The sequence below is a fragment of the Colossoma macropomum genome, unplaced genomic scaffold (assembly GCF_904425465.1).
Source record: "Colossoma macropomum unplaced genomic scaffold, Colossoma_macropomum, whole genome shotgun sequence".
NCBI lineage: Eukaryota > Metazoa > Chordata > Actinopteri > Characiformes > Serrasalmidae > Colossoma > Colossoma macropomum.
The window spans coordinates 13,731,973-13,757,175 of NW_023494805.1; the positions used below are offsets into that span (position 1 = coordinate 13,731,973).

Here is a 25,203-nt window from a genome sequence, read left to right on the forward strand (position 1 = left end):
TCTAATAAGGGTCTAGGCCTCTCCTGGATGCTTCTTTTATACCCAAGCATGATTGCATCACCTGTTTAAGATGTTTTTTGAACATTTCACAATGCTCCCGGTCTTAAATGTCACCTGTCCCAGTTCTTTGGAAATTTTTGCAGTTATCAGTTTCAAAATACATGTATTTTTACAAAAAAACAATGAAGTTGATGAGTGCAACGTTAAATGTCTTTCTACTGATTTTATTTAAGTAAAGGTCAAAGGAGATTTATAAATCACTACTTGCTGTTTTTGTTTGCCTTTTACCTAATGTCCAAACTTTTTGGAATTAGGTTGGAAATAGATAAAAAAATTGAGTGTTTAGAAAATTATCCTACAGCAATAGCCTTTGTTATTTGCAGACGGCCGTTATGTCAAGTGAAGTCACAAAGATTCCATTGAATCTGGATATTAAGATCAATGCTTCTGAGCAACAGCACTGTGGCACAGCATTGTCTGAGGGTTGGTGTAGTAACAGGTGGGCAGTATGACAGTGTTTTATTGTGTCATGACAAATTATGTCATAACACCACATTGCGCTTCTGAGCATATTGTGGATTTCATCAGTACTTAAAAAGCTCTGACCAACTGCATATTCCATTACAAAGGCAGCATAATTAGTCCTGTTTAATTGGATGTAGTGCATTGTAATAAGTGACATTTTGAAATCATTGTACCCACAATTCTTGACAGAATTTTTTTAATATAATAAGCAATCCTGTCCAATGTTTAGTGATCATTGTTCATTTGTTAGTAATTTGTTGGCCTAACAACACAGTGCTGTTTAGAGGGAATTTGTTTCTGTTGCATTGATGTTATGTTGGAGTCTTTTCTGTTATGTTTCTCACCCTTTGGCTTTCTCCCCTGCCTCCATCAGAGCAATGCACTTAAGCCTCCCTGGTCCAGAATTGCTGGAGTGGTAAGTGTTTGTGGGCAGCGGTGGATAAGTGCAGCATTGCTCTTTCTCATCTCGACTAGATCAGTGATCAGCGTATCTCTCCTAACCACAATGGAGGTTAGGAGAGATACGCTTCTCTCAGCCTTTATGGGTGAAAGCACCATTCTACAATTTAAGAGTGGCACCATCCTTCTCAATGTACTGTGTTCAATTCTCTCTCCCCCTCCCCCTCTGTCTGTCTGTCGGTCTCTTTTTCTTTCTTTCTTTCGCTATCCCCATTTTTATGAGGTTTTATTGATGTTTCAATGTACCATAATCCTGAATACTTCCTCTCTGAGATTTTTTCTTGATTTTTAATTTTTTTTTGAGAAGGATAAAGTGTTGAATGGTGGCAGCAGGGTATATTGGTAAAGTGCTGGATCATGGCAGCGGTTTGGGAGGCTAAAGTGCTAGATGTTGGCAGTGGTTTATGAGGATAAAGTGCCGGATGGTGGCAGTGCTATGGGAGAGTAAAATGCCGGATAGTGGCAGCAGTGTAGGAGGGTGAACTGCTGAATGGCGGCAGCAGTGTGGAATGGGTAAAGTGCTGGATGTTTGCAGTGGTTTAAAAGGGTAAAGTGCTGGATGGTGGCAGCGATTTAGGAGGATGAAGTGCTGGATGGTGACGGCGGTTTAGGAGGATAAAGTGCCCGATGGTTGCAGTGGTGTGGGAATGTAAAAAGCTGGATGGTGGCAGCGGAATGGGAGAGTAAAGTGCCGGATGGTGGCGGTGGTGTGGGATGGTAAAAAGATGGATGGTGGTGGGAGTGTGGGAGGATAAAGTGTCAGAAGGGGGCAGCGGTGTGGAAGGATAAAGTCCTGGATGGTGGCAGTGCTGTGGGAGGGTAAAGTGATGGATGGTGGCAGTGGTGTGGGAGGGTAAAGTGCCGGGTGGTGACAATGGTGTGGGAAGGTAAATAGCTGGATGGTGGTCACACTGTGGGAGGGTAAAGTGCTGGATAGTATCGGCAGTGTGGGAGACTAAAGTGCTGGACGGTGGCGGTGTGAGAGGGTGAAGTGCCGGATGGTGGCGGCAGTGCAAGAGGGTAAAGTGCTGGATTGTGGTGGTGGTGTGGGAAGGTAAAGTGCTGGCTGTTGATGCTGGTGTGGGAGGGTAAATAGCTGGATGGTGGTCACAGTGTGGGAGGGTAAAGTGCTGGATGTTGATGACAGTGTGGGAGGGTAAAGTGCTGGATGGTGGCAGAGTTGTGGGAGGGTAAAGTGCAGGATAGTGGCAGTTTGTGGTGCAGCAGGCAGATACCCTCGCCCACTCGACAACCCCCAGGGGCTCAAAGCCACTTTTGCAGCCTCAGCGCTTTTAGTACTGCCAGAAGCTGCTGCGCACAGCCATATTCACACACAGCAAACCACAGGCAATCACACAATGCACTCATAAGCACTAGATATAGTTTCTTTTACAGTACAGCCATCTGTCTGCTTGCTCCACATTTTTCTGTGAAGACTCATTCTGATGTCTTGTCATGTTGAGTGCCACTGAAATAAAAAAGCATAATGTCCAATGATTTAGAGAGAATGCTAATGCTGACCTTGTGATTGGCAGCCAGGCTGAAGAGGGGTATCCCAAAGGTATAGTATGTACTGATAAAACTAATCCAGTAGTAATAATGTCATTATCCCCCTGCTTGTTCTTTCAGTCCAAATTATGCTAATTTTAGAGCAACACTTTATTCTGGACCTTGACATAGTTCTGTGCCCTTTGAAGGTTGATCTAATTACTGTCATATAACAAGATTTTCAGTGTTGCGGTGCCAACTGTGTTCGAGAAGTATTGCAAGTGATGATGGTAATGTCTCATGTAAACTTCAGTATAATCAGCTGTTACAGCATCAGTGATATGTACTTTAAATGTAAAGCAAACAGTATGAAGACAGTGTGAATACATAACTAAATCTGCAAAGTCAATGTTGGCTTAAGGCAGGGCCCAGAATACAAAAGCCTCTCCCCGAGAAGCAAACTAAGTGTCTTTGATAAATGACTCGACTGAGGGAAGCTGCACTCGGCTCTGATTCAAGCCAGCAAAGTGAAGGTTCTACCAAACCTCCAGAGAGTAGATGTGCTGGTTTGTAAGCAGATGCTGTCTAAATGTTGTGGAGCTGAGAGAAAGTGTGTCTCTTGGCATCTGCTGGCCTGACAAATGGTGCAGGACAGCAGGGCTGTTTCTCTCTGAAGTGGCGGCCAGCCGGCCACTAGGCCCTGACTCGGATATGAGAGCATGACTCCTCTGTGGTCTGTGAGTTGATACTGAGGTAACAGGACAGACCGGGTCAGTGAAAATGGGCTTTCAATATTTTATTGAAGGTGAGCCCTTACTATGGAATAAAAGAGTCCTAGTCATTATCAAAAAGTCTGGTAGTGCATAATAGAATGAAATGTCGCAGTAATAAAACTTTTTGTTCATTCGTTCATTCATTCATTCATTCATTCAATCATTCCATTTGATAACAGCAGCAACTCTTAATGTTAAGAGAGCATTTCATGATGAATGGACCAACAGAAATCCTAATACATTTAAAGACTTTAAAGGGGACCTATTATGCTCCTGTTCACTGTTCATGTTTTTATTTTATTTTATTTATTCAGTCTACAAGAATAGATTTATATGCATCAGTGTTACAAAAAACATACTAAAACACTCTGTTTGAGCACCTGTGCCTTTAAGCCCTGCCTCCTGATGAGTGCACGATTGGTCAGCTCGCCCACTCTGTTCTGATTGGTCAACCGCCAGAGCAGTTCCACCCCTGCCTTGCACTTTACAAACACGCAGAGCAGAGAGAGGCCACAGCAGCAGATAGGCTGAAGTGTGCACTTCGGCTGCATTCACGCAAAATCCTTCCCGCAGGGTTGTGTGGAGGTGTTGGAGTGTAACCGGAAATCAGAAAATAAAGTTCTTTTCTCTTATTCGCTGCCTTGTTCTCGCTAACGCTGCTCCCTCTCTTTGCGTCTGTAGCTCACTCGACCACAACTGTATGATTAAATGACAACCGATAAATCCTGCTCATTCTGCCTTTAGGTACCCTAGTACAGCCTTCAGTAGTTGTTGTGCTTTTTGTAAGGGTGTGCCAAGCTTGCCAGTAGGCAGCCAGTAAGGACTGTGTTACGAGCCGACGTCACCGTGTAACAGTGAAAAGGGCTAGAATTCCAACTAGGTGTTTCAGGCAACTGAGAAAAGTGGTTTATTTGGGAGAGCGTTACTGTGTTTTGTACAATCTTATTAACGTCCTATATTTTATATTAAATTCTATTTATATTTTAATATTTTATTTTATATTACTGCCTTATTTCTGAGTACATAAGTGAAATCATATGCATGTGATTCAGAGGTGCAGGGATTATTTTACATTTTTGAGGGCAAAGTCTGGAAGTCAGCCCAAGGCAACTTGCATTTTATAATGAAAACTAATGACTCACGGATGAATTTTAGCAGCTTTTGGCAAAAAGCCACTTTAGGAGTAGTTTCTCCCAGGGCTCTCCCTCAAAGTCTTTACATGGGAATTCACTCACTGTACTCAGTTCATGCTCATAGAAGGTTCATATTTACGCCTGACTGACATGAGCAATTTTGAGAGAATGACACTAGCAGGTCTCTGGCTCTTTAAGTAGACGGAGACTCTGCCATCAGAGCTGTTTCTGAAGCACACGCCATGCAGTTAATGGATCTTCCAGATGAGGTAGAGGTCTCGAGGTGACTGTTGCCTTTTCAAAAACATTAAAGGGAGGTTTTTGTAACTGCGCAATAATATAGTAATTGAGTCCCAAGAAGTGCTGGATCAGAACATGATCCAAGTCATTGTAGATTTGGGCAGATTACAGATGTTACTTTTCACCCTCTCTTTCCAGATTAAAGATAATAGAGATTTAGGCTAAATAACATGTAATTGATCTGAACAGTGCTGTTGATCGTGATGGTGGCACAGTGGCTGCCAAGAGTTATTGCTGTTGCTGTGTGGTCAGGAGGTGTATCACTCATAAAAGAGCTGTTGAAAAGAGAGAGCAAATAGTTAGAAAATTAGAAAATTTCAAGAAGTAAAAATAGTATTTCTAAATATTTGTATGAATAGGTAGAGTTAATACCCGTGTTTGTTTTAAATCAGCTTCTTAGCTTTAGTGAAACATCTCACCATAGCAGTGTCTGACAGAATGATTATCCCACATCTCTACTGGAACTGCTGACCCGGGCCACGACCGATATTGTTTGGCATAATCAGGGCATTGTATCAGATTTCTTATCTGCTGGAGAAATTAGTCACAGTCCCAGGGGAGCCTAGAATTATGTATGAGCCCCTGATTGTGCTGCCATGCTAGGAGCTAGATGAGCAGTTTGCATTATGCATGATAATTGGCTGATATGGAGGAGAGGCGGAGCAGCATTTTTTCTATTTAAACTTTTCTACTTATGTACATTTATCACTGTGATCCTGCCTCTTTGGCTTTGTCGGAGTTGCCTTATTGACTTTTTCCATAAATGAGAATGGTTTCTTCAAATATTAAAACATTGTGATCCATCACCATTGACAAATTGTCATGTCTTGGCGAGGATTTCGTTACCAGCTGCGCACTTATGAAACACGTTACGCGTTATTGTCCTTTGGTTAAGTGGTCACACGCTAGATGACTAGTGCTAATAGAGGATGTCTCAAAGTCTGTTTAGTCACTGCAGCTATAAACGTTCAGTGGACGTTTCAGCAAAGTTTTTATAGGCAAGCATGTGCTTTGATGTGGCATTACCAGTAGGACATTGTGCTGTACAGATGAAGTGGGAAGAACCAAAGGCATAAGAATTTTTTCACTATGTGCAACAGGGTTAGATATGTTGAGGAGTTCAAGTCTCAGTGTCAAATACTGCAGACAGCATCTACGTTTCTTTCTCTTTTTTCTCTCTCTCTCACACATACACTAAATTAAAGTTGCAATTCCACACATCTGTTTAAAGAGGCCGCAGTGAGTATATCATCAGGCGTATGCAAAGGTTTAAACACACCTGGTCAATTTACATGTTTTGTTTTTGGATGTTAGAACATAATTACTAATTATTTGTTGGGTTTAACATGTTGGAAAAAATAAAACTGTCATAACCTTTTTTTAATATATGTTAAAAGTGAGTAAATAAACAGTAATTTTAACGGTTATTTTTAAAATGTGCAGCAGTGTGCTGTCTGTAGAGAATGTGTTATTTTCACTTAGAAAATGGAAAAAAAACATGACCAGCACACCCAGACTTTTGCATGCGACTGGTTTATGGCAGAATAAGAACAGTACAAACAGCCGTTAGAGGCTCATGTTGTGCATATTTGTTTTGTTCACAGACAAATCTGGATCAACCTTGCAGAAACACCTAGAGAAAAGATCCAGATTTAAAGGGCTGTAAATGGGAAGAGAGAAATCCACAGAGTTCTCAAAATTTCTAAGTAGTTTAGTCATTAAGATATAAACAAAGTTACTCAGAGTGGGTTGATGTGAAATCGTGCATTGTAGAGAAACTTGCAGAGTCAGAATTGTGATGGTGACTGGAACCAGACATCTGAAACCTTTAATGCCTGTAGAAGCTCCCTCAGAGGAATCTCCTCTCAGAGGAAGTCAACTCAAACATAGCTGGTTTATTTACTATTCAAATTGACCAGTGACTCTACATGTTTTTTTTACATGTAATGTTGATAATGATTTAAAAAAAAAAAAGTTTTGTTTTGGTATTATTGTGCTATTGGAAAACTATTGTGCTATTTACTTTCTGTGATGGAGCTTTTAGAGGCATTAAACCTTTCAAACTTCTGGTTCCTGTCACCACTACTGTGAACAATTCTGACTCGGTAAATATCTCCAGAACAAAGAATTTGACATCAAACCACTCTGAATGACTTTGTTCACATCTTAACAACTAAAGCATGCAGCAATTTCTAAATATCATTGGATTTCCCCTTTAAATTCTAGTTTGTTGTGTGTTTTGCACTTAATAAAAAAGATGACAGAAAAAAGAAACTGTAAGTAGGGATACCATGCATGACCATAAATATATTTTGTGACTCGTTGCCTTTACATGATTTGGCTGTAACACAAGCAGTACAAAAACACTCATTATATACTTTAAATGAAATATTAAAGTTACTAATCTCTAGAATCTGTAATCGTTTTGCTTAGGAGTATAGACTGAGCTATTGAGGGCAGCTAATGGAGGACTCAAACCCAGTAAACCTGTTTGGATTGTACTGTGCAATTCATATTACACGCTATACATCACTAAACCAGATGAACATTGAAGAGCGCATCAGAGAGATTGCAAAACTGTCTGAGGCCTGTAATGGACATGCTTATATGCCATAATATTGAACACAGTACATTGAATACAGTACATTAAGATAAGACATGGATCAGTTGTCTATGTTGGGAGACTTTGAGAAAGGTAGTGTGGTAAATATTACTGTGGCAGGTTCTAAGAGTATTCTGCTAAATGTAAATTGTTCCAAGTAAGGTGGTTTCCCTGGTCTAACATTCCCTGGTCTAGCAAAATTATGATAATTTAGTAGGGATTCCAACATTTTAGAGAAACTGTAAAGCATATTGATTATACAGTATTGTAGCATTATTGTGGCATTATTCACTGTGCATGCTTTATGTTTTTAGCTGTATCTGGAACAATCTTGACTTCTCCAATCATCTGGACATGGTTAAGGCTAGTCATGGACTAAATTTGCAATGTCACTGGTGTTTGACCTTTTAGGTAATGATTAGACTTAATCTAGGTCTAGGAAACCATCCCATATCTTCATAATCTTCTACGAGTGTTTTTTAAGGACTTACTAATTTGGTGTTTGATGCTAAATTGAGTTCAACGTTCAATACCAAATATTAATGAAAATATTTTTTATGATTAAGAGCAGACAGTTCTGTTGGACAGTAGTGTAGGAAAATCTCTTGCTTCAAACTGTCAGGTTGGAAGGAAGAGATAATGGGGCTGATTTCATATAGTACTTTTCAGGCCTGGCATAACCCTTATAAAATGTGTGTATTGTGTGATATTGTGAAACAGCCTTAGTAAGAAATCATTTTGCGTGTACCATCTTATAACATGCACTGCAGTTTCAAAAATACATATTTGAGATCCAGTTTACCACAGGAAGGACGTCTGTAATATTGACCAGTTTGCAAGAGATCTTGGTATAGATGACAGAGATGGGAGGGGCTGTTTTAGTTTTGAAAACTTGTTAAAACATTTAATTTAGCTGTTATTCCATTTAACCTGAACATCTGTCTTGCTGTCTTAAATGAATGTGCTGTGTCATTAGCATTATCATTAGTTTGGGAATTCACAGCCAGCAGTCAACGTTACCACATAGACTTTTTCTGTAATTTTTTACGTTTTTGATGTTCTGAGCTAGGCTGGTAAATAGTGGCTTGATTTTAGCCACACTTCTTTGAGTGCCTCCACACTGAATAAATCCCTTTTCCACAGATTATGATAGTATTTTTACTGGCACATCAATTCAGTTAATATAACCTGGGGTTATTTCTACGGCTCATTTTATAGAAGGTAAAAGGCACCACTGACATGGAAGCATGCAGTCAGCAAAAATGTCTGAAATGGCACATTTGAGCAGAACTAAAATCACTGAGAAACAGCTATAAAATTACATTAACCAACATCCTCATGTAAAGCAAATCCCGGCCAAATTGTGCTTTAGTCAGAATGCACATCACTATTAAATTATGTACATGGTATGACACAGTTTGTTTAAAGAAAAATACTGAAATTCTCCTTTAATCACTCGATGTTCATTTATGTAGTCTTCACTGAGCAGCAGGGTTGTGGAAATTCAGTATGAGTGCCAATTTATTTTATTCACTTAACTGATATTTATGCACTTAAGGCTAAACTGCCCTATGAAATGCTCTTTACTGTGAAAGTGTATATTATTACACTGAAACCGAGCCTTATTCTGAGATTTCTTCTTAGAAAAGAGTGGTAACTTTTTCCACATCCTCTTATGGCTTTTTGGAAGTGCTAAGAGGTAGAAGTGGGTTCAGCATGAGAACAGGGCGAAAAGGGTCACTTACTCATACTTTCGTCCAAGCCAGCATTGGCCTGGAAGAGTGTGTGTGTGTGTGTGTGTGTGTGTGTGTGTGTGTGTGTGTGTGTGTGTGTGTTAGTTCGTTCATTCATTCGTTATTAGAACACCCAAGGAGTTAGGGGTTTGCTTGTTAAATGTTGAACAATTTCAGCCTCAGCTAAGACCCTGTATTGTATGTTGGCTTTTGGCGAGCGTAAAACTTCAGCATTCAAGACTCTGTGTGTGTTTCACTCTCTGATTCAACCCAGATCTTTCAGTCTGCCTCTCCATCACCAGTACTTCACACCAATTCATTGCTTTCATCATTTTCAGAAAATCCCCCATATGGCCACTGATAATGTCAAATTACCCTCCACACACTTGTCACAAGTTGCTGGAAGTCATTTAGGCAACACTTGTGGTTGATTCTCTTAATGAGACAATTCATCAACTGCACATCATTGTAATGAGCAGTAGTATTTTGCAGGCATGCAGGACTAACAGTGGAGTAGATGCATTAAGGCACACTCTCTGTCCTCAGGTTCTCACCTTGTCTCATTTTCTTTCACTGAGGAGATAGAGAGGTACTGGTCTTATTATCACACACTGGGGGAGGTATTTTAAATCATAAAGAATAGCAGAGGTGAGTTCTGCCACGTGTTGGAACCCCAGCTGTGCTCTGTGCCTCTCTGTGGCTGATAACACAAGTATAGCCATTCTCAGGGAAGGAAACTATTAGGGCTTAGGCAACTTAATGTATTGATGAGTATAGATAACTGTTTCTTCATTTCTTTTTTTTTGTATACTGTTTGCGCTTTGATCTGTGTTCTCAAACTCTGAAAGTCCTGGTTTTCATTCACACATGCAGCAGTGAGTTGCCTTGTGAGCCAGAATGTCACTTGAATCTATAAAACTCAAGACTCTTTCCTCAAGTGGAAATGGAAACTGTCCTAGATATGGTCAGGTTCATAAATATTTAGACATTGTCAAAGTTATTATTTTATCTGTCTACCGCATTTGGAGATGAAATTAAGTAATGAATAGCAGGCTGAAAAGGACTAAAAAGGGCAGTCTTTCAGTTTTAATTTGGGTGTATTTACATCCTAATTGGGTGAACGCTGTAGGAATTGCAACCATTTTCATACATAGCCTCCCATTATTTTTTTTTTTGTCCAGTTATTTTTGAGGGGCTCAAAAAAATAACGTTCAGTGTGATGGTCGTTCTAAGATTTAGGAATCATCTTTGTGCTTTAATGCTTTCGGGGAAGCCCAACCCAGAGTAATAGCCGAAATATTAAGTGTGACCACATGAACTATTTGGTATATTCTTAAAAAGAAAGAATGCACTGGTGAGCTCAGAAACACCAAAAGGCCCTGAAGACCACAGAAAAAAACTGTGGTGGATGAGAGAAGAATTCTTTGGTGAAGAAAATTCCCTTTGCAACAATTGACAAGAACACCATCCAGGAGGTAGGCATGTCTGTATCAAAGTCAACAATCCAGAGAAGACCAGAGTAACTTCAGAAGGTTTACCACAAGATGTAAACTATTGGCAAGCCTTAAAATCAGGAAGACCAGGTTAGAGCCACATCTTAAGGACAGATAAAGCGTTCCACTTCATCTGTCAAGCATGGTGGAGGTGGTGTCAAGGCCTAGGCTGTAATGCTGTTTATTGATGATGTGACTGCTGACAAAAGCAGCAAGCAGCAAAATAAATTCTGAAATGTGTAGGGATATGTTAATTGCTCGGACTCGGGGGGCGTGTGCACATGTAATAAACACGGAACAGATCAATTGTGTAAAAGTGTTGCATTTGTACGCTAATAATAATAATAACTATTATTATTGTTATCATTGTTGACTCACAGCACGGCTTCAGTGAGCAAACTCGCAGTCACTGTCTGTCCTCCAAACTCTTGGCTGGTTGTTATAAAGGCATGGTAGCTGTGTCCACTGACAGTGTCCATTGCACAAAATGCTCCTCAGTTGTATTTATAGGGTGTCTCACTGGTTGTCATGCTGCTTGAAAATTGGACTCATTTCATTATGCTGGAGGAAGATAGACTGTAGTACATTCAGTAATCAAACGACTGGAGACAGCCATCACAGTGCTGCGTGAGCTGATTAAGTCCATATTTAAATGTTACATCTAATATTAAACTGCAAGTATGCATTTGAATTTGAATTCATTTTATATGTAATTTGTTTTTTCGCTTACGGTCATTCTTCAGAAATTAATTGGCTGCAAGTTTCGCCTGTAACCATGGAGTCATTAGCTAAACCACTGAAATCATGGGAGAGAGACACAGAGACAGAAAGACAATTACTGTTTAGCTTTGCTAATTCCTCCAGTTCAAAGCCTTAATTAGCTTTTACTGAAACTGCAGACTCTTCACCTCGTTGGTCCAGAACATTCTGTCTGGATGTGCAGTTGTTTTAGTGGTAACTTATCCTGGATGCGGTGCGTCTATGCATAAATCAGGAAGTCCTCTGACTTGTTAAGTTCTATTGATCTTCTTAACTCTATTTGCCATTTTCATGTTTTGATGATGAGTTTATTGTTTATGCTAGGCCTGTGCCAGTAAGTCCTTCTATTTGGGGGAAAGTAACCACAATAAACGGTTAAACTGTGCCGGGTGGAGGGGATTTTTTTTCTCCTTTTGTGGGGGGAAAAATGTGAACACAAACAAACACAGTGGTAGCTTGTGAATTTAAGCATAACCGTTGACAGATAAAAGAACAAAATAAAAGCCCATTTCAGAAAAAGTTGTGGTGTAGCATCATTTTTGATTTAATTTTACCATGCTTTTCCCCAAGATATGAAGTTTTTTTTTCTGATGTGTGAAATCTGATAATGTGATCTGAGAATGTCTTAACGCCTTTCTAGAACCATCTCATCAATGTTAGGTTAACTAGTCACTTTATTGTGATGGTCCCTTAAAGCTTATCAACAGATACTCAAATTGTTAACAACCTATCTGGTTAAATGTGTTTAGGAGGTATTAGCCTGAGAGATTTAGGTTTTGGGTTTAGGATTAAGGTTAGTGTGAGGGATACATTTAGGATTGGGAAAAAGTTGAAATGAATAGGTATTTAGTTGAAGCTACATTAGTGTTGAGGTGAACATTAACATAGATTCAAATAAAAATCCAAGTGTTAAAAATGTTTTGGAAAGCTACAGAAACTGTGCCTTCCTTTTTACTCCACTTAGCTGAAATGTAGCGAACTTTCTCTGCACTAAAATTAATTTTGTCTCTCTTTTGTTTTGCTTTTTTCCAGCTGTCCCGTTCCCCCCCAGCCACAGGCTGACCGTAAAGGAGGTTTTTGACAGTGAAGGCAAACCCAAAGTAGATGTCCTCAAGGCCCACCTCACCAAAGAGGGTCGTGTGGAGGAGAGCGTGGCCTTGCGGCTCATCAGTGAGGGAGCCGCCATCCTGCGCTCTGAGAAGAACCTGCTAGACATTGAGGCTCCAGTTACAGGTCAGTTCTCCCCATTGCCTCCCTCTAGTCCTGAGCCCGTTGACTTGCCGGTACACGTGGGCTCATGTGAGCAGCAGACGAGCCTCAAATGAGTTAGAGAGGTCGAGGTCAATGTGGCTTTGCAGTGAGAGTTAAGCAGCACCACCTGGGTCACTTTGTCTTTTCACGGCTCCATAACAGGTTCCTGCATTAAGGTTATCAACGTAAGGGAGAAGTGTTGACAGAAAGGGCAGGCTGTGAATGGGTGCTCCACTTTTTTGCAGTTTTCTCCTTTTTTCCAACCCTTCGGATTGGTTTGACAGCCGTGGTGTTGCCCTGAATTTGACCCCTTCTTTCATGGAGAATACTGTGAGTGCTTAGAGCAGACAGAAAATTCCTGGCTGAGGAGAGAAAAAAAAAGGAGAGGCTGAGTGTGGACCGGGTCTTTTGTATTTTATTGTGTCATGCACTGCTGAATACAGTCTTGGAACAGCTCTCAGAATTTAAGCCTCTCCCTGGAAACATAGGAATGAAACTTAAAGGGCTCCATGAAGTCCATTTATGATGTAAGCATGGGTTTATGTGCACAAAACAATCAAAATTCATTTTTAAATTACTATTTCCAACATCTCTTTAACCTTTACAGTTTTTTGTTACTGTGACTGATATAGGATGTATGAACTAAATAATATAAATGATTTTGGTTCTCCTTGGCTGCTCTGCATTCAGAAAAAGGAGTTCTGAAATGCTGAAACACCTTCTCACTTACTCAGAATCTTAAATCCACTCATTTTTCAAATGCATAATTCAATCATTAAACTGTAAACAAATCAGAACAAATAAGAATTTAAAGGGTAATTCCTATTATGTTTAGAAATTGCTGCAAAAATAAAATAAGATTTAAACAAGTCATTCAGAGTAGTTTGTTGTGAAATGCATCGTTCTAGAGAAACTCACCAAATAAAAATTGTTCACTTTGGCGGTGATAGGAGCCAGATGTCTGAAGAGTTTAATGTCTCTAAAATTCCGCCATAGAAAATGATTACGTGAAATGTTTATGAATGCATTGCCTGATGTCTGGTTGTTTTGGATAAAATCGCCAACAGTATAAAGAAATTTGAGCTGTTAAGCTTTTCTTTGTGAACCATTTCACATTGAACCACTCTGAATGACTTTGTTTACGTATCAATAATTGATTTATGTAGATATTTGGAAAAATTGGTGACATTCCCCTTTAACTCATGCTGAAAAATAATTTGATGGGCTAAACTGTTGTATGCTGAATAGACAGATATTTTTAGATTCATTGGTTTTGGGACATTGTGATAACAGTTAACTCAGAACGGCATCTTTTGCATATGGTGATGTATGTGTTAACAGTGTTTACATATAGCATCAAGTTCTTTTTATTTCAAAAAAGTGAGGAAATTTTGGTGATCAGTGATATGGACCCTTTAATACTTTTTTCATGTTCTGTTTTATAAAGGCTTTTTATAACACAAGCTAGCAAAGAGCGTTCCTCCCTCCCTCTCTTGCTCGGTCTTTGCTGTTACGCAACTTCATTAGACTTTGTGATGAGTCTCTTTGATGACTCCATTAACACGGTGCAGGAGGACGACCCCTCCACAACAATGGTGACAATTATATTCATAAACCTGCATGTCTGGCAACAGCAACAGCTTCCAGATGCATTAAGATGATTTGATTGTTATTATTTTTGGGTGTGTGCTATATATGCCGCCTGTAACAAACATCCCGCTCGCTTCTCATTACGTTGTTTCTCGGGGTTTGAGTTTTAATCTACAGCTTTAGCCTGGTTTATTCTGCTCTGTGATCAGCTCTGCAGCTTTTCACAGGCGTTTTATTATAGCCATCATTAGATACGAATTTGCGCACAGCTAGGTTTGAGTCTTGGGCTTAGTCAGCTGTTATAAATCAGCTTTTTCTTTATTCTCTCACTTTTCCTTTGTGTTTTCTCTGTTGAAATCACTAGTCCACTGTCTGATAGTCCCTCCCACTCCCCTTTCTCACATGCAAGAGACAATTAAACTCCACTTCATGTTGTTTAGACTGTCAAAGAAAGCTACATGGGATTTTGTACATAAATGCTTGGGATTTTGTACATAAATGCTTATTTAAGTGTTTTGGGTATGTCCCTTAAGATGTACTTGTTGTTATTTAGACTCCAGTAAAGACATTTGTCCAAGGGGGTCTCTGTCTGGTGCCTGTGTTGAGGAAAGCCTTTGTATGTTTATGAAGTGAAAAAGCACAGCTCTGTGCTTAACCTCAAAGCTTTGTAGTTCAGGGTTATGATGTGTCATAAAAAGTATGTTAGAAGAAAGAAGAAACCTTATACAGCAGTCCAAAACAAACCTCCCTGGCCTCGGAAGTGGAGCTTGTGTCGGTGCTGTGGAACAGCATGTAAAGTAAAATGCTGCGAGTGTTTTTGTGTGTTGGAAGTTTATTTTGTGCCAGTCCCTTAAAGAGGAACACGAATAATGCTGGTTTCCTTCAAGAGAATGTCAGGTGTGTGTGCATGCGTGCGTGTTGGGGTGGGGGGTGTGTTTGTTTTCTTACATTTTCAGGACAAAAATATTCTGACTTTGTATGTAACCCCTGTTTTACTCTGGTTTTCCTACAATGTCAGGACCAAGAGAATGGTTCTGATTTCTTAAAGCTTTGGATTCATTTGCCTTATTAACAGTTTTGGTTATTTTTAGTAAGGTAATACAATATGAATTTAAATATTACAAACTGTTCACCAAATGTTAAAAAAAGAACTATTATGTATTTAGAAGAATTATGTGTTATGTGAACAAGAAGTGCATAAAATAGTAAATGAAGTACTGTAATTTTCTATTTTCATTATTCTATACATTCTATATCCATTGATCATTCTGCACAAAAGGGTTTTTTGTGTAAAAAAAGGTATATATTTATATGTGTATGTATATATATGCCTGAATAGGTTATGGCACATTTTATATGTTATTTTTTTCCCAATATGTTACTAAACAAATAGAAATGTTCACAAAAATGGCATATTTAGTTTAGGCATATGGCATATATAGGTTGTTCTTTGTAGAAGATTTGTTAACTTATTTTTACTAATTTCAACAAAACATGTCATTTAATTGGGGGTGTTCAAACCTTTGCGTATAAGAGATCCGGTTTTGGCCACCAGATTTTTTTAAAACAATTAAATAGGATTTTAGTGTCAAATGAAACATCAAAATCTAAGACTTTATAAATAATTTTAATGACCATGAGAAATAGTGATTTAGAAACACTGTTTGTTCTGTTCTTAGACACATTCAAGCAGTTTGAACAGAAGCAAATGCACATTGGATCAACTGACTTTGTGGACCCTTTTCATAATACTACAGGTTTGATACAACTTGAAAACAAAACAGCAGAGGCAGAAAGAGATGTCTGAGTTTCAGTTTCAGTTTTGGCCAAGTATTTTCCTTTCAGGCCATCACTTATATACACTGACTGAGCACTTATTTTGGTACACCTCCTTGTATCTATACTCATTGTCCATTTATCACCTCCATTTAACACATAGGTGCCCTTTAGTTCTATAATTACAGACTGTAGTCCTTCTGTTTCTTTGCATAATTTGTGATCTCACCTTTACTCTTTTCATCAATGGTCGGGACCCCCACAGGACCACCTCTGATTAGGTATTATTTGGGTGTTGGGTCATTCTGAGCACTGCAGTGGCACTAACATAGCACGTGGTGTGTTAGTGCGTGTTGTGCTGGTATGAGTGGATCTGATACAGCAGTGCTGCTGGAGTTTTTAAACACTGTCTCCACTCACTGTCCACTCTATTAGACACACTGATCTTGTTGGTCCACCTTGTTGGTCGTGTAGCTCATCTGTTGCTGCACAGTGCGAGTTGGTCATTCTCTAGTCCTTCATCAGTGATCAGTTTCTGCCCACAGGATGGTGTTGGCTGGATAGTTTTGGTTGGTGGACTATTCTCAGTGATATATAGGACAAAAGTGTTACTCCATGTCCTCACACGGTCTAAAAACAAACCTGAGTGTCTGTGGCTCTATGTTCTTGGCTTGCGGTGCTGATGGGTGTTTAGTTGTGTGTTCATGTGTATCAGCAGCAGAGTTTGTCCTCACATGTTACATTAAATATGCATGGATGATAATGGACTTGGAGAATGTGCATTTAGAGTAGTACTCATTTCTAATGAGGATGGTTTAAGAGCATGCGTGCGTGCGCGCGCGTGTGTGAGAGAGAGAGAGAGAGAGAGAGAAAGAGAGAGATTGTACCAGCTTTAACAGGCATTAACAATTCTGCACTTATCTAACACTGCCAAACTGACAAAAACTAAATATTCACATGTTGAATCATTACTGAAAAATAATGTAGAATATGCTTTAAAATGTCATCTCACTTGTACTAGATATTCATGGTAAGTAATGAATTGGTTCTGTTGTGATGGGAGCTGAGACAGCAACAGTGGGGCAAATATGTGTTACTACACCATTATGTATCTCAGAGCAGTAGTGACCCTGTAGCCTTTTTACACAAAGACAATTAGGATTAAATCATTTTTTGTAACAATTTCAGAGACTGATACAAATGAGAATGTCTTCAGGTTATGCTAATAATATGCACATTTTTCATTTCTTTTCTGCTCGTATTGGTCACTGTTACAGAAGTGTTTTTGGCGAATGCCGCAGCTTGTCTAATGTTCTCTGCAGGAGTGTAACGTCTGTCGCGTGTTGAGCGGCCCCTCAGAGTGAGTTTAGTCTGAGCAAGGAGTGTTTACGATGTGTGTTTGTGCGTTGTTTTTGTGTTTGTTAAGTCTGGTCTGGTTTATTTGCTCACCACAGTGTTGGCCTGAGGGTCTGCTGAGGCCAGAGAGGACACACACACACACACACACACACACACACACACACACACACACACTTGTACATCAGGGGTTTGAAAGGCAGAATAACAGAACCATTCATCACTCTCACACAGATACACCCCAACCTGTTAACACACACACACAAACACACACTTTCATCTCTCCCCCTCTCTCTTTTCCTCCCTCTCTCATCTTTCTCTCACTATTTTTTCTTTATGCTTTCTCTCTTCACTCTCTTATCCTCTTTTTTACTCTTTCATATTCACTCTTCTTCTCCTTCCTTTCCTTCTCGCTCATGCTCTCTTTCTCTCTCTGTCTCTGATTCTCCCTTTCTCATTCTCTTCTCTCCCTCTTATTCTCGCTCTTTCTCTCCCTGCCTCTCTCCTGTTCTCACTCTCAAAGTTTTTTTACCCTCTCTTTCTTTTTCTCTTACTCTCTCTCACTCTGCTGTTTCTTTTAATCTGTCTTTCTTTTACCCCCTTTCTATTTTACTCCCTCTATTTCACTCTCTCACTCTTCCTTTAATCTGGCTTTCTTTTACTCTATCTCTGTTTTACTCTCTTTCACTCTCTTTACTATCTGTTTCTTTTGCTCTCTCTCTCACTCTCTCCCTCCCTCTCCCTCTCTCTCTCTGCATGGTCATGTCTCTGGAAAATAAAGCCTTATAAACATACCTTTATAGCATAACGCTTGCCAAAGGATTTCAGTTTGTTGCCAGCAAGTGGGAAGATAGTTGATGTCAGAGAAATGTTTGCCCCCCTACCAGCTCACAATCAGAACTCTGTGACTCCATTAGCAGTAATTGATTTTGGTCATTAACGCTGACTAAGGATGATGTATGTGTTGTTTAGATGTATATAGATGTGACCGCTCTGTCTTTTGAATGCAGACAGTATAGACTAAGAGCGTATAGCAGTTTTTACATATTCCACTAATGTGGACAGTAGCACACGCGCGCGAACACGTGCCCGCTAACATACATGAGTGTGACCATGTCCAGGCTGTGTAGTGTAGCAGTCCTGTGGCTAAAACAGAAGGCCCTACTGTGTGACTCAGCAGTAATCACTGCCAAGCTCCTCTTCCATCTTTGCTAATTGGTTCAATAGCCAGTTCAACTCTGCGGCTGCGGCAGGCCTTCCACGCACAGCTCAATTGACTTAACTGCTTTATCTAGAAACTCCACGTTCCTGTAACGATATTAAATAGAAAAGCGGCCTCATCAGGCAGCTGTTCCAGAGCAGGGACACTAAATGGCGCTGTTAAATGATGTCTGTGATAATTAATGATGTGTCTTCAGTGTAAATGACTTGACTGGGATTTTACTGGTGGCTGTGAGGGAAAACCCAGAGGCCGTTCCTGTCTGTTTTGTCTGTTATAGGGCACTGTTGCGTGATGAGGGCTGAGCAGGACTGATGAGGCAAAGTTTTGGTGTGGGTCGGTGTGTGTGTGTGTGTGAGAGTGTAGGTCTTTGCTGCCATATCAAAACCTTGTAACGTTTTAGTTTAAAATATTTTCATTGTGTGAACATTTTATGACCAATGGTTTAAAATGACTTTGAATAACATCTTTTAAAAATAATTGTCCTCCTTCTGTAAAGTTAGGACGTTTTGTTAAAACCGTGATTCATTTATTTGCAGTATGCAGTAGGACTGCACATTATGGACAAATTGCCATTCTGCAGTTATAGTGAAGTATATTGCAATTTCAATGTGCCTTGAATATGTATTAATTAAAATAAGTGGTTAAGGATCAGCCTGCGTTATTTTTACCAAAATAATTTTGTTTGTTGTGTCATATGAATCCCTTCATTGATTTTAAAAAAGGGCTGTTTAATTGAAATCAACCAGTTTGTGCTCCAAACAAGCAACCAGAAATTAGCCAATTTATTGTTTGTTTAGGCTGATTTGTGTTGCAATTTTATGACATAAATAACAGGAGCCAAGTCAGTGCACTAAGTGCAAGCGCTGTATTTCCTACACCTTTACTAAAATTTAGTAGCACAGTTATGCATGACTCATTGTGCTACATAGCCTCTTTCTTTTGGGGTGTAAGCTTTTTTTTAATTACATGTTTTTAAATAGGTTCCTTATTTTCAATTTAAGAATGTAAAACACCAGATTGGCTTGTTAAAGAGAATTTAATGTGTATTAGTATAAGTGTGTTTCATGTGTTCATTTAGCCCACAAAAAAATTCATCTGTGATGCAATTAGAGGGTGCTTAATTTTTAGATAGGAATGCATGTTGGATGTGTTTCTATCTCTGGAACTGTTTTCAGGCAAATCTTGCAGACTGATTCATCCAGGTTAAATTAAAATGACCAGAATGTGTTTATTTAGCATTTTACTAGATAGACATAAAGCATAAATTTGGCACTGCCATAATTTTTAAATATCTTCTTTATTTTTAAATAAAATGATATACCTTATTACTGCTATACCACCTAGAGGTAGCCAATATGACAATATTTTATCATCACAAGATACATTTTGTTATCGTGATAAACAGTGTGCTTTTGCGAGCATATCTTGGATATCGTCCATACTTTAAGAACACTGACCAACTGCATGTTTCATTAAAAAAATAGATTTAGTGCAGTGCAGTGTGTGAAATGTTGAATGCAAACCATGGTACCCAGAGTTTTTGATGGCAGTTTTTAAATCCGTGTCAAAACATCGTGATACATATTTTGTATTGTGAAAATGTCTTTAATGTCTCACAGCAACACACAGTTAAAAAGAATGTATCTTGTGGGAGACAGACTGCAGATATCTACGATATCAGTACTGTGAATACTAATATTTCAAATAATGAAAAAATAATATATTATGCAGCTCCAGTACACAGTGGAGCTAGACGTGTACTTCCATTTGTGTTTCTTTATGCATACATTACTCTGTGTGTGTGTGTGTGTGTGTGTGTGTGTGTGTGTGTGTGTGTGTGTGTGTGTCTGTATGTGTGTATACCACCCGCCCTGCAGTGGCCCTGTGTAGGCTAGCGAGTGGAGTTGTGTAATGTGCTTCGCCCACACAGTAGCCCGCTGATAGGTGTGCAGTCGCAGAGATCACTCCACCACTGCAGCGCAGCACCGGGCCAACAAGCTCCCTCACACTCCACACACTGTACTCCCACACACACACAGCTCATACAGCCTCTGATCGTGACTCCCTCACAGTGTGTTTGTGTGAGAGAGAGAGTGTGTGTGTGATGTGTTAGCCTTTTTAGTGGCGTTTTTGTTTAACTGTGCATGTTTGAATGTGTCCTATATAGGTGAGTGTCAGAAATAACCAAGGGCAAAAGACAAAAAAGCCCCCACAGTCAACATGTCTGACCCTTAAAACACAAGTACAAGAGCAATGATTAATGCTAAACACAATAATGCCATTTCAGTTCTGTAAATTGAACAACACTTGCTTAAATTGTATGTTTTCTGTTGTTGAGATTAAATCACTAGTGAGTAAGTAGTTGGTGATTAGAATAATGTTGTTTTATAGGACACTGTTTCGTGATCAGGGCCGAACAGGACTGGTGAAGCACCTCTTCATATTTTTCAAGTTTATTTTTACACCATTTGAAAACATCAGCTACGTTTTACATTTTGTGAAAATTGTATGATGAATGGGACCAATAGACACAATCCAAAAAATAAAATCTTGTTACATTCCCATTACAGATGGCATATCAGTATCTGATGGATAGAAGAATAAATGTGATCCAATCCTGTAACAAATCTGTCTTGAAATAGCACACTCGCTATGTGTGATGTGACATAATGTTAGCTATGTAGTTTTTCCTGTAGTGTTTGAGTAGTTGGAGCATGATAGGTAGCTTTTTGGATTTTTAGATGACTTAAATGAAGCACTTCAGTTAAAAATATCTAATTTTATACATTAGTGATTTTTTTTTTTTTAAAGGAAAAATATTAGATCCTTCTCCTGTAAGGCTGGGGTTTTGTTATGACAGCAATGCTATTTATGTATAGTATACAGCAGGCCTGCCAGATATGGACAAATTGCCTTTTTTTTTTGCAAATGCAGTAGGCCTTAATTAGATTAACTAAAACCATAAATGTGAACCCATAAAATGAATCCTTTACGCGATTAAAGATCAACCTGCATTGTTATCAAAATAATTCACATTTGTTGGATCATATGAATGTCTTGAATGATCAAGACACCCACAGAAATTCATTTGTGGATCATCTGTGATTGGTCAAGACACACAGCACACATTAAATTGCTAGTCGGAAAGCAGTTAGTGATTAAAGCTGGGCATACACTACATGACTTTTAGAACACTAACAGATTTTTAAATTGGTGAGTATCACAGTCTTCAGTCTTTCACATAATTTCTTGTCATTTTGTTAAGGGTGCGCATAGTAGTCGATATGGCAAAAAGAAAGTATAACGCACATAATAGGTTTCAGCTACAAATAACAACTCAAAATCTCTGATCTCCCCCTGCTATCACCTAAAACAAAGCTAAACTGAAGCAGACCTATTTATGCTTTTATGGGTAGCGAAAATGTCAAATGTGTTGGAAGAGGCAATTTGGGGTAAAAATGACCCTAAATGCTGCTAAATTCCAGACAATAAGGGCAAGAATTGCCCCTTTAAATTTTCCTACCCTGCCCATCACCCATTCCCTGTATGTTTATTGATTTCTGTACACTTACACTAACAGGTCAAGTTCAGGGTAATTTCATAATGCTGCATACCACGAGGGGTTTTGCTTTCAGTAACTCTATTCCTGTTTATCCTCTTATAATTTTAAATTGCATGAATCAAAGGTAACTATGGGGATTGGTAGTGTTAGTGCAGGCAGCACTAAGCTCATACGATTATAATTTGACTACAGTATTGCTATTAAAAAGTGCTTTCTCCCACACATTCACAGAATCTCTGAGTGTGCTTATTCTCTCCTGTTGTCTGTAACAGGCTTTTAAATGCTGATGTTTTCTCCCTCTGTTTCCAGCGATGATGCTCTGTTATCCATTTATCGTTGCTCTACATCGGAACAGCTTCACTCACCCTGTGCATAAGCTCTCTTGCTCAGTAGTGAGTCTTTCTGAAGTGAAACATTGACTAGAGATGGCACGATGCTATTTTTTTCTTTCCCGATAACAGGAAAAATATTGAATATATTTTAAACTAATCTTTGAAATCTGGGTCTGGACGATATATTAGCTGCAATACTAGTATCACAGAAAGCTGCAATATACAGATGAACTCTCTAACCAATCATCTTACTGTGCTGTGACAATGCTGATGAATCACGTTTAAAGCAGAGTTTCTTTGGGTTTTTGATGGGTTTTGGAATTCATTTAGGACAAATTCATTTTGAGGTTAGTTATTAACTAGGTCACATTATTGATTCGCCAATGTGTGGGCTGGCCAAGGTGTTGAATATTATGATCATGACTCAATTTTTTTTATTTGTCTGCAGCAATCACTCCTCATCTCTAGATTGTGCACATAATATAGTATAAAGTTATAGTGGGTAACCTGCACACAAGTGAGGAGCATTCGATTCCCCATTCAGACAGGAATACAACCAAGACCTAACACTGCGTTTGTCTACCATGTTAAACCCCTCTCAGAAAGAGGGTCTGCTAAAATGTTTGTGCCCAGGGTTAGAGAAAAGAGAGTGAATAAAAAACAAAAACTCAAAAAGCAAGATGTGCAGCGTGATTGTAAATTATTCTTTTTTGTTTTTATTTAGTGGAAAAAAAATTGATTTCAGTGGAAAACTAACCTTGATATCTCTAAATAGTTTTTCTTTACTGCATTTAAGTTACTGCAATATATGTTTTGAGCCTGTTTGCCAAAAGTTTCTTTACTCTCAAAATCTGATTGCATTTAGAAAAAGCTATTTATTTTTTCATTTTTGGGGCGAAAAATCCCCCTTTTGAGCCTTTTTAGAGAGAATAAATAAATGTAGAGATACATACCGTTTATTGCCACAAGGGCTGAAAAATATCATTACATTTTTAACCATATTGCTCAGTGTGCTCTTGTCATATTGGTGTCGCAATTACTATGTAGCTGCTGTCAGAACAAAACTTTCTCCATATGTCCATGAATGGTTGCAGTAGAGTGAACGCAGAGCTGGTCATCGCTGGGTTGTTTCAATATTAATAAGTGAGGTTTCCATGGTGATGGTAGCTGTAGGTCTGATTGTTGTTGGCTGAGAAACGAGGCAGGTGATCATTTTATTTTGTTCATGCATTCACTCTTCGATGCAATTAGTGTATATTTAAATTATAAGAAATTTACATATTTGTGTTAATTATGCTTTCACTGGACAGTAAAACTGTGTTTGGTGGGACTTTGGTAAAAACAAAGAAACAAATTGATAAAAAGCAAAATAAATGTGGTCGTTTAGTTTTTACTTCTGTATAGAAAATGGATCTGAAACCACACAGATGGTAGAGCTGGGTGATATGGCAATGCTTCAAGAAGTTTTCACGATGTGTCAGTATTGATTTTTTTCTGACCTCTGGTAAGTTGGAACACAGTAGTACAACATTTTAAAAAATACTAATAATAACTGTCTGTTATGTTTGTCCATTTATTTGTATTCAACATTTCACATGCTAAACTACTTTACATCCAATTAAACACAGCTAATAATTAATTAAATAAGCTGTTGGAAGGTGGTTTTACATCCACGATATACTCAGAAAAGCATCTTGTCACACATTGTGATGTAATTTATCATGACTATAAATTTGTCATATTTCCCAGGTCTAACATATGGTTTCAGGAAATGTGTGTGTTGTTGCGACCCTGCTCGTATAGAGATGTGAGGTGACTATTAGAATGTCCTTTATGTTCAAATAGATATGTAGCTCACTGTTGATAAACAACAGAGCTGTAAACTGATGCATCACTGAACTGAACTGAACCAACAATCAAGGTGATACATACATGCCAGCATGCACAGAATAACACTGCTTATAAATGCTCAGCCTTTTAAGAGCCTTTCTCTAAAGTGTAAGTCTAGAGCACATCTGAAGAAAGCAGATTCACTGGTGTTTGTGTGTGTGTGTGTGTGTGTGTGTGTGTGTGTGTGTCTGTCTCCAGAGACTCAGAGCTCAGCTTAATTGCTTCCCACCACAGTCCCTCTAACAGATGCTAATTGGATGGTTTTAAAAGACATTTTGACTATACTGTGCTCTCCGTCACACACACACACACACACACACACACACACACACACACACACACACACACACATACATACATAGACACACGTGCTGATAAATACATCTACAGATCAAAGTTTGTAAATCATTGCCAAGAAACCAATTTGTATCCAAAAGGCAGCATAAGTCATCCTGAATGGCAGCATATGTGATCCTGCTGATTCCTTTTCTCTCTCTATCTCTCTTTGTGTGTCTCTCTGTCTTTCTCTGTCAGTCGTTCTGTTTTAGTGCTTCTCTCTCTTTTTCTCGGTCAGTTGGTCTGTCTTACTCTCTCTCTGTCAATGAGTCTCTTTCTCTCTGTCTCTCAGTCTGTCTTACTCTCTCTGTCAGTCTCTCTCTTTCTTTTTCTCTGTCTCGCTGTCTTGGTCTGTCTATCAATATTGGGCGGTCGGTAGGATAGTTGCTCTCTTGCTTGCTTGCTCTCTCTCTCTCTCCCTATTGCTCTCTCTGTCTCTCTTTGCATCTCTCTCTCTCTCTTTCTCTCTCTCTTTGCATATCTGTCTCTCTGTCTCTGTCAGTGAGTCTCTCAGTCTTTCTCTCTTTCCTCTCTGTTTGTCAGTCTCTATCAGTTTACTCAGTCTTAGTCCGTCTCTCTTTCGCTCTCTCTTTCGTTCTTTCTTTCTTTCTTTATTTCTTTCT

General features: G+C 39.0%; 1 protein-coding gene across 4 annotated transcripts in view; it reads left to right on the forward strand.

Annotated features, from left to right (window-relative positions):
• LOC118826616 (serine/threonine-protein phosphatase 2B catalytic subunit alpha isoform) overlaps window positions 1-25,203 on the forward strand; it is a 93,700-nt gene that overhangs the window by 34,206 nt on the left and 34,291 nt on the right. For all 4 annotated transcript variants that reach the window (XM_036597635.1, XM_036597637.1, XM_036597636.1 and 1 more), the window contains exon 2: window positions 12,298-12,498. In XM_036597635.1, coding sequence (XP_036453528.1) covers window positions 12,298-12,498 — 201 coding nt within the window. The remainder of the gene's footprint in view (window positions 1-12,297; window positions 12,499-25,203) is intronic.